At 33.2% G+C, this 17,463-nt stretch overlaps 2 protein-coding genes across 2 annotated transcripts; one reads left to right on the top strand and one right to left on the bottom strand.

Moving 5' to 3' along the window:
* Positions 1-1,601: 1,601 nt before the first annotated feature.
* Positions 1,602-9,251, top strand: LOTGIDRAFT_118105 (hypothetical protein; the record flags this gene model as incomplete). Its single annotated transcript, XM_009056575.1, has 20 exons — positions 1,602-1,739; positions 2,005-2,105; positions 2,376-2,540; positions 2,779-2,860; positions 3,070-3,189; positions 3,334-3,442; positions 3,713-3,892; positions 4,133-4,361; positions 4,586-4,667; positions 4,860-4,936; positions 5,250-5,322; positions 5,682-5,781; positions 6,230-6,300; positions 6,500-6,625; positions 6,853-6,957; positions 7,332-7,479; positions 7,817-7,944; positions 8,249-8,404; positions 8,684-8,887; positions 9,138-9,251. 20 exons carry the CDS (start codon positions 1,602-1,604, stop codon positions 9,249-9,251), a joined length of 2,508 nt encoding a protein of 835 aa, XP_009054823.1.
* Positions 9,252-10,827: 1,576 nt separating this feature from the next.
* LOTGIDRAFT_189289 (hypothetical protein) lies at positions 10,828-16,908 on the bottom strand. Its single transcript, XM_009056576.1, has 16 exons — positions 16,720-16,908; positions 16,168-16,308; positions 15,850-15,927; positions 15,474-15,629; positions 15,157-15,261; positions 14,805-14,912; positions 14,433-14,598; positions 14,017-14,188; positions 13,639-13,724; positions 13,316-13,411; positions 12,920-13,098; positions 12,566-12,614; positions 12,199-12,470; positions 11,927-12,024; positions 11,432-11,571; positions 10,828-11,172 (listed from the first exon to the last, which is right to left on the bottom strand). The coding sequence occupies exons 1-16, from the start codon at positions 16,795-16,797 to the stop codon at positions 11,081-11,083; spliced, it is 2,016 nt and encodes a 671-aa protein (XP_009054824.1). The 5' UTR covers positions 16,798-16,908; the 3' UTR covers positions 10,828-11,080.
* Between the last annotated feature and the right edge of the window lie 555 nt (positions 16,909-17,463).

Genomic DNA, 17,463 nt, shown 5'->3' on the forward strand with positions numbered 1-17,463 from the left:
AGATTTTAAACAACCTAACACAACACGATGGTATACCATTCCTGGGTTTTATCACTATTTCACCTGATTATGAAAATGTAAATTGTTGAAACATTATGTAAAATAAAACCCAGGATATGGAAAAAATAATATCCTTGATATTTGGTACCGTAATGTAATAATTACCCTTGAAAGGAACATGTTTGACCGTTTGAATTTTTAAACTAAGCTAATCAGTAATAGTATTAACAGCTCAGCGTCGAAATCCATGTCTGAATTATCCGCGTTTGAATGTTTAAACTGTTTTATACTGTTTTGTTTTATATATGTTTTGAGATACTGCCATAAATAGAATAGACAATTCATAGTTTGGAGTATTTTAAAAGTAATTGTGCGATTTTCGTACCGGTACATTCCTGGTACTTAACATTGACCTATAATCATGATTCAAACCAACCCCGGAAATTGGCCAGGGTTAATTTACACATTGGGATGAAAATAGTTAATATCCAATATATACCACGTTTATCACAGATTTTTTGTGCATTTGGGAGTTTGGTGAAATATACATAAAGGGAAACAATCCAGTTATCAAAAGAAATCCAGATGACAAAGAATTTCTGGAAACGAAATTCAATACGATCAATAGATAGTTGAAGGGAGGTAACTACATTTTAAGTTCAGACTACAGTTCATGTTGCAAATCCACTTATTGCAAACAAACATCTTATAGAAACCAGGTAAATGCCTGCAATATTCGAACATTGTTTGGCATAGGATTTAACTGCATCCCATTAGCTAAATGTATCGGAAGTCTTTTGTTTTGTGTCTCATGTTATTCTTTGATGTCTGTTTCAGATTAAATATTTGTGGTCCGAATCCATTTTATACACCCTTTTTAACTTCTTTAAGAAAGTGCGTAAGGGGGCGTAATTAGACAGAGAACAGAAAACATAATAATCAAAAATAATTCAATTTTGGATATAATGCCAAGAATATTGACTTGGTGTCATAGACAACATTTGTATCGTACACTGAGAATAAAATCTGCACTACAAACGCCCTGTAGTGGGTTAATCTCATCTGCAATTCGACTCGGTTCTGAAGCTGTAAAAGATGGAAAGGTAGAATCTCTTACCCAAGACCACAATAATATTCTTTTCTCATCTGGATAATTCAATTATTATTTGTTTGCTAAAGTATCATAATTAGAACCACATTTGATCAGTTTTAAACATAGCTATTTATTGGTAGCCAACTTTTATAGAGACTTTGTCAGCTTCAGGCCTAGCCTATCTGTAGTCTTATGGTACAACTTATCTATGTCCTTTTGTATAAGCCTACTATTACTGGGCGTTTCTGACAACTTTACAGATGTTAAAACTATAGTTATGGACTGATAATATTTTCAGGTAAAAGGTCCAAAATTCCAGAATGAAAATGGTAAGTAGATATATGGCTTATTCATGTAATGATGCCTATCTAGTAGGCTACAGCTATAGACAAACGGTCCCAAATGTCCATTATTTAAATCGTACTAACACTGACAGAAATCAGCTCTCTGATAAAAAGTAAGGTATGAGTATGAGAGATTATCTACTTTTGCCTTATCTTTATGCAATATGAATTTAAATTTTTTGCCAATTTTAGAGTTTCCACAGAAATATGATCCAAAGTATGTTGAAGAGAAATGGTATGATTGGTGGCTATCACAGCAATTCTTTAAACCATGTTTGGTAAGAGATTTAGAAATAAATGATGTATAACAAATATTTCAAAATTTTTAATATTTTAACACTATTGTCTTTTGGTCATAAAATTCATGATGCCAAGGTATGAGCTAGAAAAGCCCCTTTGAGTAGCGTAATTGATAACCATGTAAGTAATGATGTCAATCATATACTACCGGTACCGGTAATAGCATTATGGTATGATTATATCTCTTGAAACACCACTTATGCCTGTTGGCTGTTTTCATTACATTTTGGTTTGAATCTGCTTATCGTTCAGGATGCCAAAGACAAGAAAGAAATATTTTCTATGGTATTGCCTCCTCCTAATGTAACAGGAACACTACATTTAGGTCATGCATTAACTAATTCTATACAAGATGCATTAGTCAGATGGTAAGTGTTCATTTTTAAACAAAGTCATAATGAAGTTGGAACAAACCCGCATTCCCTTAATGCTTAGCAAATTACTATCCACTGAACTATTCCTTTTTGTTTTTAGTCTTATTTTTAGAACAGAATATGTCAAAAATCAAATTGATACTTTTTTACTAAACCATTAATGATTTGCCATATAAATGTGAACTGTCATTTTAAGAACAGTACTTGTCAAACTTAAAATGATGTGGTATCATTTCTTGAAACAAAAATTAATTGCCATCGTAGGAACAGAATGCATGGTAAATCTGTGGTATGGGTACCAGGTAGTGACCATGCTGGTATAGCAACACAAGTTGTCGTAGAGAAACGGGTATGGAAAGATAAGAAACAGACTAGACATGATGTTGGTAGGGAGAAGTTTATTGAGGAGGTGTGGAAATGGAAAAATCAGTAAGTAGGCCTACTAATCTTATTGGTCTTATTTAGCTTTTATTTTCAAATGGCATTGCACAAAGGTTTGTAATTGATCTAAAATTTGTGTTTTAAAATATCCACTTATGCTCATTGGAATGAAAATGATCAAAATATCTTAATTTTTCAAAATGTTCCTTTAGACTAAACTATTGGTTATTAATTCATTAAGAAGTTATTGATAAAGATGATCTGATATTGAATTTCTAATTTGTAGAAAGGGTAATATAATTTCTGATCAAATGAAGAGACTTGGATCATCTTTAGATTGGAGTCGAGAATGTTTTACCATGGACAAGGTAGAGATTTAATATAAAAAAGTATCATAGATTGCCAATGTCTGTTTGTTTGTTATTGGTTGACATATCACTGGTTTGTCTTCATCTTTTTAACAAAGTTTTCTGTTTTTCATAGAACATTGTTATCACTTATGATATAAGCATAATAAGTTTTTTTAATGATTGTTTTCTAACTCCTGATGAATCTTTGCATATATCTTTGTTTTCAGAGATTATCTGATGCAGTAAATGAAGCCTTTGTCAGATTACATGATGAAGGTCTGATATATAGAAGTAATAAATTAGTCAACTGGTCCTGTTCCTTACAATCAGCTATATCTAATATTGAGGTAATTAAACTGAAAATTTTTGTGTGTCCGAAATTTTATTTTTTCAGAGATTATATGTCAAGACTATGAACACCCAATTCTGTTTTACATAAAGAATTTCTTTATGATTGATTTAATTGATGAACTATTATTTACTTTTTACAGGTAGAAAATGTAGAAATTGAAGGGAAACAGAAATTCATTGTACCAGGATATGAAAAACCTGTTAATTTTGGTGTTATGACTTTGTTCAAATATCCTGTAGAGAATTCAGGTAGGGCATAATTCCAAGAAGAAGTAGAAATTTTCTTGATTAAGTCTACTGTTTGTTCATTTTCACTTTCATACTTCTAACTAGTGTTAATTACATTACATATTGCTTTTAAGGTCTGGAGCTAGTTTTGATTGAAATATACATTAACACATGAGATCAATGGCAGATAAGCCTCCTATTAATTATTAAGCGAACACCATGGATATACACATTTTGGTTCCATTGGCATTCCAAGATACTGATCTTGTAGTGTATAAATACTATTTTTAGATGAGAGTATAACAGTAGCTACAACCAGACCAGAAACTATGCTAGGCGATGTTGCAGTAGCTGTTAATCCAAATGATTCTAGATATCTACATCTACACAATCACCATGTCATTCACCCAATAGATAATAGACGTTTACCTATTATAACTGATGAGTTTGTAGATAAGGAATTTGGGACAGGTGAGAAATTTTCATGAAACTCTTTAGGTCTGGTTGTAATATTGGTTAGGATAAGTGTTAGTGTTTGAAAGTTAAGATGATCCTCAAAATCTGATAATTGACTTCAGAAACTTCACTAATGTGTCATGTGAATACTTTATGAGAATGTTTTAAGAAATAGCACTCTTGTTGGGCTTTGAAATATTTACAGTACTTTAAGTATTAAAATATGAATTACACATCACCCTCATTTCTTGGCAGGAGCTGTGAAAATTACTCCAGGTCATGATTATAATGATTTTGATATTGGACGGAAACATGACCTTCCTGCACTAACTATTATTGATATCAATGGAAGAATGACCAATACAACAGAAGAATTTGATCAGAAAAGAAGATTTGATGTCAGGTGGATGGTTGTTAAAAAGCTGAAAGACCTTGGCCTTTTTATTGAGGAAAGATCACATGCAATGACTTTACCTATGTGCAGGTTTGGATATTTTTCATTTGTAAATTCAGGGTCATAGGAACCAAAAAACATGTTCACAGATGAAATGTGGGTCACATTAACATGACAATATAAACAAAGAATATAGGAAAATTCACTTATTGGATGTCATCTTGGAGATTGGATAAATATTTTTGCTAATGACATATGAATCAACTATTCCTAATTAGCAATTTAACCTTAGAGAATAACACAATTTTTTCCAGTCGCTCTAAAGATATAATAGAACCTTTACTTAAAGAACAATGGTATATTAACTGTATAGATATGAATAAGAAAGCTATTCAGGTTTGTGGTATAGTTTGATATTTAAATTAACTACCTCCCTTTACCTACTTCAGACAACAGTAAAATTAAGATATATAATGCAACCATTATTTCTTACAGATAGTTTATGTTATTTAAGTTTTAAAGTAGATGGTTCTACATTAATCATTTCCCTTTATTATTTGCTTACAAATATTTGACTTATTTTTCCAGTCTTTACAGAATGGAGAACTGAAAATTGTCCCGAAAAATTATGAGAAACATTTAATTCAGTGGCTAACAAATACTGAGTATGTTTTTTATTTTGTTCTTTATCCACTCCTATATTTATCATTAATTATGATAAGATTTATGTACATAAAGAAACTTTAGGTACCGGTATATGGATGTTTTGATACTTTTTCTTAATCTATTAACCCAACATCTCACATACATATACAATCAGTTTCATGAAGACAATAAATCATATCACAATAAAGAAGAAGCTAAAGATAAAAGATGTCTTTTGCCTTCAAGTACAAACTGTTGCATGGTACATGGGCAGATAACTTTCCCACTGAGCTCAGACTTTCATCAATAAAAAAGATTTGTTGGATATTGTAGAGATTGGTGTATATCAAGACAGTTATGGTGGGGTCATCAAATACCAGCTTATAGACTTATATCTCCTAAACAGGTAACAAATCGCTTATAAGTTACTGAAAACATCATGAAGTGAGTAAATGTGTATATATGTGATCCCATTTTCACAAAGTCAAATATTCTGTGTGTTTGAAACTGGACTTGATGACTGAGGGTTGTACATATTGATTGTTTTCTGAATAACTATTTGGGTATTTATAATATTTGTATAAAAAAGCACAGAAGTAGCTTTATTTACAGTTTCAAATGCACAGCTTTGTGAACATTCAAGCAAGCTATTTTTTCAGGAAAAACCCAACTTTAGATTTTTATTTGGCCGTGTGAGTGGAAGTATTTCTTATGGTGCAATTCCCCTTTTAAAATCATTCAGATCTTGTGTTTTATTGATTCTAGAGTTGTGATCTGTGGATCAGTGGAAGAAATGAGATGGATGCTAAACAAAAGGCAGCTAATAAACTTGATATATCTGTTGACTATGTAGAGGTTGAAAGAGGTATGCAATGAACATTTTGTTTTTGATATGCCCATATTATAATGTGATCGTATATTGTTGTTGTCTCTGCCAGTTTTCATCCAATTTAAATGAAATTTGGTGTGATCATTTATCATGATGAGATCTTGGTCAAGTTCGAATTGTAAAATTTTTCAATGAATGGTTTTTGAGTTATTGCCCTTGACTTAATAAATATGTTAATGTCTTTGATTAAATCAACAATATCAAATACAAATTATAATTTTAGTATGATTTGACACAGATTGGCGACCTACTTGATATACGTGTACTGAAAATGTAACAGGAAAGTATCTTGCTAGGCAACCACTTGTTATGTTTTTATTAACTGATGTGTAAAAAAAACTTTTCAGTCTGTAACAACTTGAACTTCAATGTGATAATTGTGCCTGTAGAAAATGTATTAAAATTGTTTTTCTTTTCCTTCTAGATGAAGATGTATTAGACACATGGTTTTCATCAGCTATATTTCCCTTCTCTGTTCATGGTTGGCCTCAACAGGTATCATACTTTAACTAACACACCTTCCCAATCCCTTTTGAATATTATTTTGCAGATATCTGCAAATCTAAGAGAAACATATAAGCCTACTTCAACAGATTTTATTTTTGGGTATATTTTGAACTATAGTGAGATTTCATTTGAATGTAATCAATCTACTAAGTTTTTGAGAATATTATATGATTTATTTATATTGTAGAATGATACTCTATCTAGATATTACCCTAACAGTCTACTAGAAACTGGTAATGATATATTATATATGTGGGTAGCTAGAATGGTGATTTTAGGACAGAAACTTACTGGTCAACTTCCCTTTAATCAGGTAAAAAGTATTTTATCTCACAGCAGAAGTCCTGTATGATCAGTTAAAAAAAATTCCATTGCTGAGGAATATTTAAAAAATTGGAATGATATTGAAAAGTTTTTATCAAATATGATTCATTAGAGATTAGTTACTGCTTAAAACTGAAGTGAAAAAATTTGAATCAGGTTTTATGAAGTTGCCTTGAGTTGACTTGCCAATTTTATTTTGAATAATCTTCATGATAGGTTTTACTACATGGTATATTAAAAGATGCTTATGGTAGAAAAATGAGTAAATCTTTAGGTAATGTTATAGATCCAATGGATGTCATTCAGGGTGTTTCACTTCAGGTAGGTAATCCTTCAATTGTTAGCACTGGAATAATCTTAGGTTACTACATGCCAGATGCTGGAACTCCTCTCAGAACAATAGGACACCAAACAAGTGAAGGACCCAGTGGGGATGCAGGAGAAAATATTTACCCCCTAACAACCATTGGGTTTACAACACTTCCAATTTGGAAACTGTGCTGACAGTTGTCCCAACATTAATTCAGTCTACCGGCTATCTGTACTCCACAAACCAGGAGGTTGACGTCCCCACTCCACTAAACTCCTGAAAGTTCTAATGACCAGCTAGAAACACTGTGTTGGAGGTTTATATTTGGGATCTTGTTTATTCCATTTCTGCTGTGATCAATAATTTCATATCTTTGTCTATTCAGCAACTGATAGAAAAACTAAAAGACAGTAATTTAGATGAAAAAGAGATAAATAAGGCAGAGCAGGGAAATAAAAAAGAATTTCCTACAGGAATACCAGAATGTGGTGCTGATGCCTTAAGATTTACTCTCTGTTCTCATGATTTTAAAGGTAACAATGTCTTGAATTTAATAGTTTGATACCTGTTATTGTTTGTTATCGCAATCTTGACACCCAATATTAAATTATACACAGAATATATTAACTTGGTTTAAGTGCTAAATGAGCTAATATTCAGTAACTCGATTTAATCAACACCGTGATATACTCATAGACTATTAGAAGGATAGTGTGAATTTTTATTTCAATATATAGAAAATGTTCATGTGTTTTTTTTTTAAGATTTTCCAAACTGTAAAGAATATTACTAGGGTATATGGATATTATATTTGGGTTCCCTTTACAAAGTTTAATAATGTAATTATTTATATAAAAACACAATTTTCAGCTGGAGAAGTCAGCATAGATAGAACTCTGTTTAAAAGTAATAGACATTTCTGTAATAAAATATGGCAAGGTTTTAGATATATTTTGTCTAACTTTGGTGATGATTTTATACCATCCTCAGACTTTCAGGTTAGTTTGTAATAACATCGTAATGAAATATTTAAAGATAGATATCCCAAACAAAATGTCCCGTTTATGTTCTACAATAAGATTTCAAATATTAAATATATTCTACATCTAGAGCTAAAAGCTTAGATCCTGATTACAGTTAAGTGTCCTTAAAACAGCTTTTACTGCCTAAAACACATAATTTACCTCTGTGATTGACTTATAATTGGTCTTGATACAGATAATAGTACAGTTTGGTATATTAATACTATAATCAATTATTGCAAGATATTTTTGAATATGATCTGTTTGTGTTATATTTCAGATCACAGACAGTGAAAGTCTTATAAACAAATGGATCATCAGTCAACTGAGTAACTTGGTTCTAACATGTGATAAGAATTTTAAATCTTATGACCTGCATCAAGTTGCTTTATCTTTACACCAGTTCTGGGTATCACAGTTCTGTGATGTTTATCTGGTAAGCATGTAGAACAAAGAGAAAATCTTCTCAACAGTGACTAGCTTATTTCAACTAATTCCTAAATCATTGCTACTATGATTGGTTGAAAACACAACAATCTGCATAAGATTACAAAGATCATTTCAATGACTGATTTATATTTCCCTATTTCACATTTATCACAGATCAAAGTATCATTCATTTTGATGTAAGACTAAGAATAAGGCAATGGCAAGAGACAATCAAACTTTCATTAGTTAGAAAGTAACCTCATTTTATATATACATATATCCACAGGAATGTACCAAACCAGTATTTTTACATGGAAGTCCAGACCAAAAACAAGAATTTAGAGAAGTGTTGTATTTATGTATAGAAACATTTTTAAGATGTCTTAGTCCATTTATGCCTTTCATCACGGAAGAGTTATATCAACGATTACCAGACAAGGCAGATAAATCTATCAGTATTTGTGTAGCTCCGTACCCTACAGTCTCTCGGGTTTGTGTCTTTTTTTAAATTTTGTCTGTCTTGGAAGCATCTTAAAATGCAAATTCAAACCACTATGCAAAACATTTTTAAATTTTAATCCACATGGACCTGTCAGTGAGCATTATGACCAGATGACAAATTTAATAGATGTTTCTGTTTAGTCTTTAAAGCATGCTGGGATCAAAATGAAATAATCTAAGAACTGATAACATGAAAAATAACAATAAAATAAAATGCTATTCTTCAACTGTTGTTTCAGTATAACTATAGAAATATAACTATAGAAAATAAGATTAAAGAGGTTCAAACAATAGTTAGTAATGTATTAAGAATGAAATTAGATTATAAGTTAAAGGTGCCTAAACCTGGTTAGTTTAAATATTCACTATATTATCCTTTAAAGAAATAAATTTTGATGTTACTCAAAGTTTCATGCTGTGCAATCTTCAGTCAACTTAACTTGCTCAGACCACCCAAGTTTAACAAGAAGCACTTGTTCTCGTGTCTGTGCAAATTATTATAATAGTGAAGTGTATGTCAATGTGCCAGTGTATAATTCTGTATGCAAATAGATATTATAAAAACTTTTGTCATGTCTTTTAGTCTATATCCTAGTAGCCAATGACGAAGACTGGATGAATGAATATAAAAAGACCATAAAAACATTATCCAGATCAGAATCTGTTACCATAATAACTAATAGATCAGAAATTCCTGACAATTGTAGCTATACTTATATTAGATCAGATCTGGAAATATTCCATCATGTTCAGGTTTGGATCTTAATTTATTAGCTTTCAAAAAAAAATTGGAAAACCTTTTAATTGTGAGAAACATTGTCATTCCATCTTATCCATAGAACTTTTTATATCGTGAGGCCGTGTGTGATGATACTTTGGGATTTGCTGAAAATGTGGAAAAATGCCTTAATATTTAGAAAAATTGAGAATATTGAGATAAGTCTTTTTCAAATGAATGCTTTTCAGTCCTTCCCAAAACTTTACACTTTTTCATTGCATTTATTGCACATGACTGAAAGTATCTTAAAACTTGTGATATTTCCAAAAGTACATATTTTTGTAATTTTAGTATGTTTTGCTATTTTTAGAATTTGTATGACAGGAACATAGAAACTTCAAGGCTGAATAAACTGAATGATAAAATAGAAGCCAAGATACAACAGATAGATGATATATTAACAACAGATAGTGATAATCAACACCTACAACAAAAGGTATTTTGATGATTTTAGTAAATCTTTTGATAGATTGTGGAGTGAATTTGATTTGTATTTAAATATTAGGATGTTTAAGATAGAGTATTGGAGTATTGGTATATTACCATGAACTTTTCATGGATTTTGAAGCTGGGCTCTACTATGATTCGTTCCAAATCAAAGTAAAGCCAAATATCATTGACATCTGACACAAGGGGTTATTATTATTGTTTGTCAAGGATTTGGATAAGGTTTGATTAATAATCAGATTGAAAAATGGCTATAGAGAAAGTGTAACAATCTTTTGTCATATGTGTCAATGTGGATGTGAATTGATCATTATTTAAAGTCCATATCAATCTTTTCTTTTCAGAAACAATTATTATTGGATGAACGTGAAAGATCAAAACAATTTATACAAAAATCAGAATACTGATTAAAAGACTTTCATTCAAAGTGTGTTTTTGTGGCATTGTGCTACCACCTGTTGTGCAATCGGGTTTGTGCAAGGACTATGTCAATAGAAATATTTTTTCATGACATGAGGAGGATAAGAATCTACACCAAATTGACTAGAAAACAATAGTTTCTATGGTGATAGTTATTTAAATGTAGGGCCTATAGTTCTGTTTGAACACGTTTCAATTGGATAATAAGGCCACCATTTGGGTAAACGCCCTCAACGTAAAATAATGGACATAGAGCTATTTGATTTTAATTAAAAACAACTCTATTTAAATTCAAATACTTATATTGTCACATAATAATCTGTACAAAAATATAAAATAAATCTCATAATCTATTCTACTAAATATGTACAATCTACACCTAGTGGATAATTGTATGCAGTTGTTTTAATTTTCCATCTATAATTGCAACATTTGTAATGAAAGTTGCCTTTATGAATCAAATGATCTTGGTTTGCTTGATAAAAATCATTCTATATAAAGTTTGTATATGCCGAATGATAAAAACACTGGCGACACCTATTTCAATGGTTCATCATAATAATCATCATAATCCACTTCGCCGTCTGGTGATTCGGAATCTTCACTTAATAAACCTCTAGGAATGAATTCTGAAATTTTAATATGAAAAATAATTGAAAGCTATTTATTCAAATAAAAAACTTTTATATTGAATGCTGGTCCATTACAAATGACATTTTTGCCGCTTTCAAAACAAAGCCATTTCATAAATCATGTGCTTGGGACCAGATAGCGCCATTTGTTTGGTTTGATACCACGGGACCATAGGGCCTTTCAGACCTGTTGTAGGTACAATGTTTCAGCATGCCTATGCACATTTCCAATTTCGAAGGAGAGTTAATCACTTACCATTACATCTGTAAACTAGATCGGACCAGATGACCATTTCTTGTGAAAAACAGAAGACACCCAATCTTCCACCACGTAATGTTGTATCATAAACATTACCCGAATCAGCTACCAGTTCAGTGTCTTCAAAAAATAATACCCTAAAACGAGAAAATGATAAAATAATGATCCATGGTCATGACTCCGTAAATTAATCAGCAATTAAAAGCCAATAGGTGCTGTGGGTGGAAAAGAGTTGTGCTGTGTGAGATCAAGAGCCATTTGAAGCTTTACGTGGTTCTGAGTCTCCTTGGTCGCCCTTGCCTAGTGTCTGATAATATTTCAACTGTTGCCGACCAAGCTCCTTCCACCAGTTTTGGACGTGGGTCTGGCCAAGGAATCCATCTTTAATTTCAATGTATATAGTATGTAATTTACAAACACCGCCATAGGAAATTTCATTCATGAGACTTTTCCTATGTCGATAGTATAGTACTAAGCCATTATTAATATTACCTTATTAATCCTATGGACGGTCTGTGAATCAGTTCCCAGCGATAAGCAGTTTTATCTTTCCATCCTACATTCCTGGGATCTTTCCAGAGTAGCTTTACCTGCAAGAACACGAGCAATATATTTGAAGAAGATGACACAAAAGCAGCCTTGAGAATTTAAAAAAAGATGCATTTAAGTTAAGTGAGAAACCAGCTGTGGTGACGCTAGGATTTATACCCGAAACGCTCTTGACTTTGGACAGTACGAAAAAGTCCTACTTTGACCGTGCTTACCTGTCTCGAAGTGTCTCCTGTATGCCACAATGAATTTCGTAAAACTTCTCCGGGACCAGTGTCTGATTTGACTAATTTCAATTGAATACCAGGTTCAGCTACTGCTCGGAACGGTGTAGGATGCCAATAAGTCTGGGTCACCTTCTTCCACATTACAACATAGAAACTAGAACTATCCTGATAACTGAATATGAACCCAGCATAATCATCGTCAACTTCCGTATTCACGAAAAATGTTCCACTGAAATCAACCCCACTAAAGGTATTATAACCTGAAATAAGACAATAATTTTCAGTATGATATCAAAAGAATGTACCGAGGTCGTATAGTGTGTCGACCGAAATGGATCACGATGAGTATACTTACTGACAGCTATTCCAGGATCGCTGTTCATAGTCTGTACTATCTCGGCTCCCTGAAAGAAAAAGTCGTTTTATTATTCAAGAAGACTGTTATTAGATCTTTTCATGGTCCAAAATTTTATTTTCAGTTGCCAGTATTTGCTATACTAAAAAGGCATCAACGGTTGTCGATATATATAAGTAAATTTATAAGTATACCTAAATCTAGCAATATAATTTTTTCATTGCTTTATAGCTGATTCTTACAATACTCACCGCACAGGTCAACAAACCTTGATTCCATTCTTCAAAAATTATATATTTATTCATATGGGTCGATCTATTTTTCAGAAAACCATGCAACGATAATAGCACAAACCTTATTTAGAATGAGCCAGTTCGGATCAATTTGTGAGTCACCTTCTGGGTCTAGTACAATTGTTTGATAGGCTCTAAAATCGGTAGCATATATTTCACCATTGAGTGGACAGACATCCAAAAGATCCGGATGACCATCACCATCCATATCATTCTCACAAGCATCACCGACGCCATTTCCTAAAATTACATTAAATAGAAGATTCGCATTAAAATGATCATTTGCTGCAGCCAATATGTTGGTCTGAATTTGGTAGTCCCACAACCCAAATATCATGATGGTGGATTGTCATCCAAGACAGTTGGCAATAAATTATCCACGAATAGATTTTATAGATCTACAAATAGAGATTGAAGATTCACAAATTCAGTTGTATCTACATGGTCGCATACGTACTATCTGAATCTAGTTGATCCTTATTTTTAACCAGTGGACAATTATCCAGTTCATCAATTATGTTATCATTATCATCATCATTATCACAGGCATCACCTTCAATAGACAAAATTCTTACATTTAGTTAACTATAATCAATTTCAAGAACATCTACCAGCATTTAGTTAAAAGCTCTTCATTATGGACAGAAGAGCTGCATTGATTATTTCCGACATGAAAGGAGTCAAGTTGTTCGAGGCTTCATTTGCTACATACAATGTCAACTAAAGCAGAAATCAGCATAGTGACAATCCTTAATTCTAGCACTTTATTAATTAACCTACCTATACTATCTTTATCAGTATCTTGTTGATCAGCATTGGGCTGAGTTAAACAGTTATCTTTATTATCCTGGACACCATCTCGATCTCTGAATAGTACAGAATTAGATTCTCATGCAAACAAGAATAGTTAAAAAGGGTTCGAAAAATAATATCGTATTGCTTTCCAATATTCCCATGTTTCAAGTTAATCTTTCTTCGCAAGCTTCTTTTTTTCAATGAATAATCGGTATTTGTTTGATTGGTTTAAGCGGAAGCTAGACTTATTATATTCGTAAGTTATCAGAAAACACAGCGATGAATTACAGTTGGATTTTCTGGAAGTTGTGAGTTAGTAAAGAATGACATTGTAATGACATTATGTAAAGGAATGGTACTTACATATCATTACCAGTATCACAGACATCACCTATCAGATCATCATCAATATCAGACTGGTCTTTATTTTGTTTCTTTGGACAGTTATCACAAGCATCACCAACACCGTCACCATCCACGTCAGACTGGTCATAATTTACTACTTTAACACAGCTGTCATTTTCATTGAGAATTCCTACAAAACATTTGTTGAGCGTATATAATTCTGTGTATGAGGTTAACAACAACCTTACGTCATTCTATCTTTTCACAATGCTCTACTCTTTCCAGCAACACAAGAAGTCAGACGTTAGCTAGGGATTTCACAAAAAAAGAGGCCGTGAGATATACCACAACGTCTTGCAAACTCCTGAACTTTTCTACCCATTTCTATATTTTGAGACAAACAGATTCGATACTGAAGGATAAATGTGCCTTACCATCGTTATCAATATCTGGATCACAGTTATCACCAAGGTTATCCGAATCAGTATCTGTTTGATCTGGATTAGGAACAGTTGGGCAGTTATCACAAGCATCCCCTGTCTTATCTGGAGCTGTTTCTGAATCGGCCTGGTCTGGATTGGCCACCAATGGACAGTTATCCTAAAACACATTATTCATATTTTGATATATATCATAGAATAGTGGTGAATATATACTTGTATACAAGAATTAAATGCTCGATGGTATAAGTTGAATTATAATGGTATACGAAATGAGGTCATCGTGTATATCACGATTATTTGCCACAGAACTGCTACTCTTATCGATATTTACCTAAACCAAATATACAATAAAGCAACTCATACCGGATTATTGACAATGCCATCATTATCCATATCCGGATCACAAGCATCACCTATCTGATCTCCATCAGCATCTTCTTGACCACTGTTTGGTGTTTCAATACAATTATCCTAAAATCATAAAACCATATTCCTACTGATAGTCAATTGATCTATTATAATCCATAATCCACTTTTTACAGGTGATGCTCTAAAGCTTCATCATAACTGATTGCATACCATAAGATGGATCAATCTAGTTAATCAGCAAGTCTGTGAAGTTCTCGATTCACACGATCAGAGATACCGATTGGAACATAAATGGATCAAAAACCTGATCAAGCTACATTTCTCAAGGTCTCGTGACATAACATACCTTCCTACACTGTCTACCTCTACATCCTAGATCTATATCTGGTATACCATCTAAATCTGTATCTCTATGACAGATCTTCCCGTCTCCAGCATATCCCACCTTACACTTAAATAAAAATAGACGCTCTTTAAATATTATTAGTTGTTAATATGGTACAGAAAGATTCTAAAGAGGTTGCTCTCTTTTAGCGACACCATACATTTTGGCCCTTTGCCGAAGGATTATGTATTTATGCAGCTTCAAGTTTTATATCGCAATTCATTTCATGGTTACGTTTTTGTTTGGCAACATATTGCCCGGCTCTTTCAGTAGCCTACCTGACAAATATACTCCCGTTGTCCACGTCGTTTAACACACTTAGCATGCTCTGAACACTTTGTTTTACCATCAGGACACAGGAGACCATTAGTTTGACATCCTATTGTTTGATTTCCCATAAAACCTTCCATACAATCACCACATCGATAGGAACCCTGCAAGACGAAATAAAATAATCATCCCGAGTTACATGTATGTATGTATATGAAGGTTCTTACCATGATCATCGTTTTCACTTTTGATAACAAATGATGAGTTTGTGCCTGCATTTTTGCGTTGTATAAAAGAACACCACGCTAACGCTCACTATATCATTCAAGATGATTGTTTTAACCATTTTTCTTGGATCCTATGGCCAATAAGAAATGTACTTACTGGTGTATTGATACAAATAGAGTTAGGTACACAACCACCATTCCTACCATCTTCACATTCATTGATGTCTTGGCAAACCTAAACAGGTATAGTCAATTAACTGTATACATCATGTAGTTTATGTACCAAATGCAAGACAGAATTTCAACCAAGATACACGTAATTCAATATTTTACCATGGTTTCATATTCCATTCAAGTGACTGAACATTTTCCTTAGGATCAAATAGCATATAGAATTGAATGAAAAGGTAGCAATCTCATTTTATGTTCTAATATACGTGTAAACTTGTCGACAATGAGTAACGAACTAACAAACCTGTTTTTGTGTTTTAGCGCTCTCGATGCCTACACCTTGCACTGGAGGACTAGTATAACCTGGTGGACAAGATGTACAGGTAAATCCTGGCGATAGATTCTCACACATAGCTAGAGCATCACAAGGTCTACTGTATCTACACTGAAATTACCAATATGAGATTCAAATGTCAAATATCATCTTATGGCAGAGTCATTACATTTTGAATAATTAATATAACGTTATATTTAAAGACATAGAGCTAATCCCGGAGGTATACAATTAGAGCACAATCTGTGTACATGACAATACAAAAGTTGAAAACGAACTGAGTGTACTGGAACAGAAGTGTTCTGCAAATCCCAATCCCAAACATTGCAACAGTGGCGTATCTAGGATACAACAGGGAGGGGGACGGAACGAGCAGAGCCCACAACAGTTTCCAGGGCTCCACAGACCATTCTTTCACTTTGCCAAATGATAAAAATTTAAAAGTGGGAGGGGAGGGGAGGGGGCAAAGCCAGGTCAGCTTCTAAGCCCGACTGTTCTGACGTCTAAGAAAGCAAGCCTTACCTCATCAATATCCTCACAATGTGTACCATTACCAGAGTAACCAGTTGGACAAGCACCACATCGGAAACCGCCAGGCATATCTTCGCACCTCACTCCAGGAAAACATGGTCTCGAGGAGCAAGACTGGCGAACTGGACGGCAACCTTGTCTAGAACCATCACCAGAATAACCAGGAGGACACGCTCCACATCTAAAACCTCTCTCAGTATCTACACAACGCACTCCTGAAATTAATGAAAGGTATAAAATTAAAATAAATTCGCTTGGTCATCACTTTCTCGCCAGCGCCAACCTTCTACATTCAAATCATAGAGGACATGTTTTTGTAGTCGTGGACAGATCAACTGGTTCCTTACTTGTCTCTGCTCTTAATGACTCTTAATTTAGTTTAAAAATGAAGTAAAATGAAATACTTCTAACCAATAAGTCTTACCTGGGAAACAGGGTCTATCAGCACATGTTGTATAACGATTACAAGTAACACCATCGCCGTGGTAGCCACGTGGACATGAACCACACCGGAAGCCCTCCTCAGTGTCAATACATCTGACACCCTGGAAGCAAGGATCAGATGAACATCGCCTAATGTTGGGTCTATCACCTAAACAAACACAACATGGTAAGAACTAAACCGAAATAAAGCGAAAATCAAATTTAAGGCAGTGTCAGATGACCTAATTTAAATGAAAAATTGACATGTGTTGACCTAGATATCAGGGAACATACTGACCTCGACACATGGCA

Source organism: Lottia gigantea (assembly GCF_000327385.1).
Source record: "Lottia gigantea unplaced genomic scaffold LOTGIsca_28, whole genome shotgun sequence".
NCBI lineage: Eukaryota > Metazoa > Mollusca > Gastropoda > Lottiidae > Lottia > Lottia gigantea.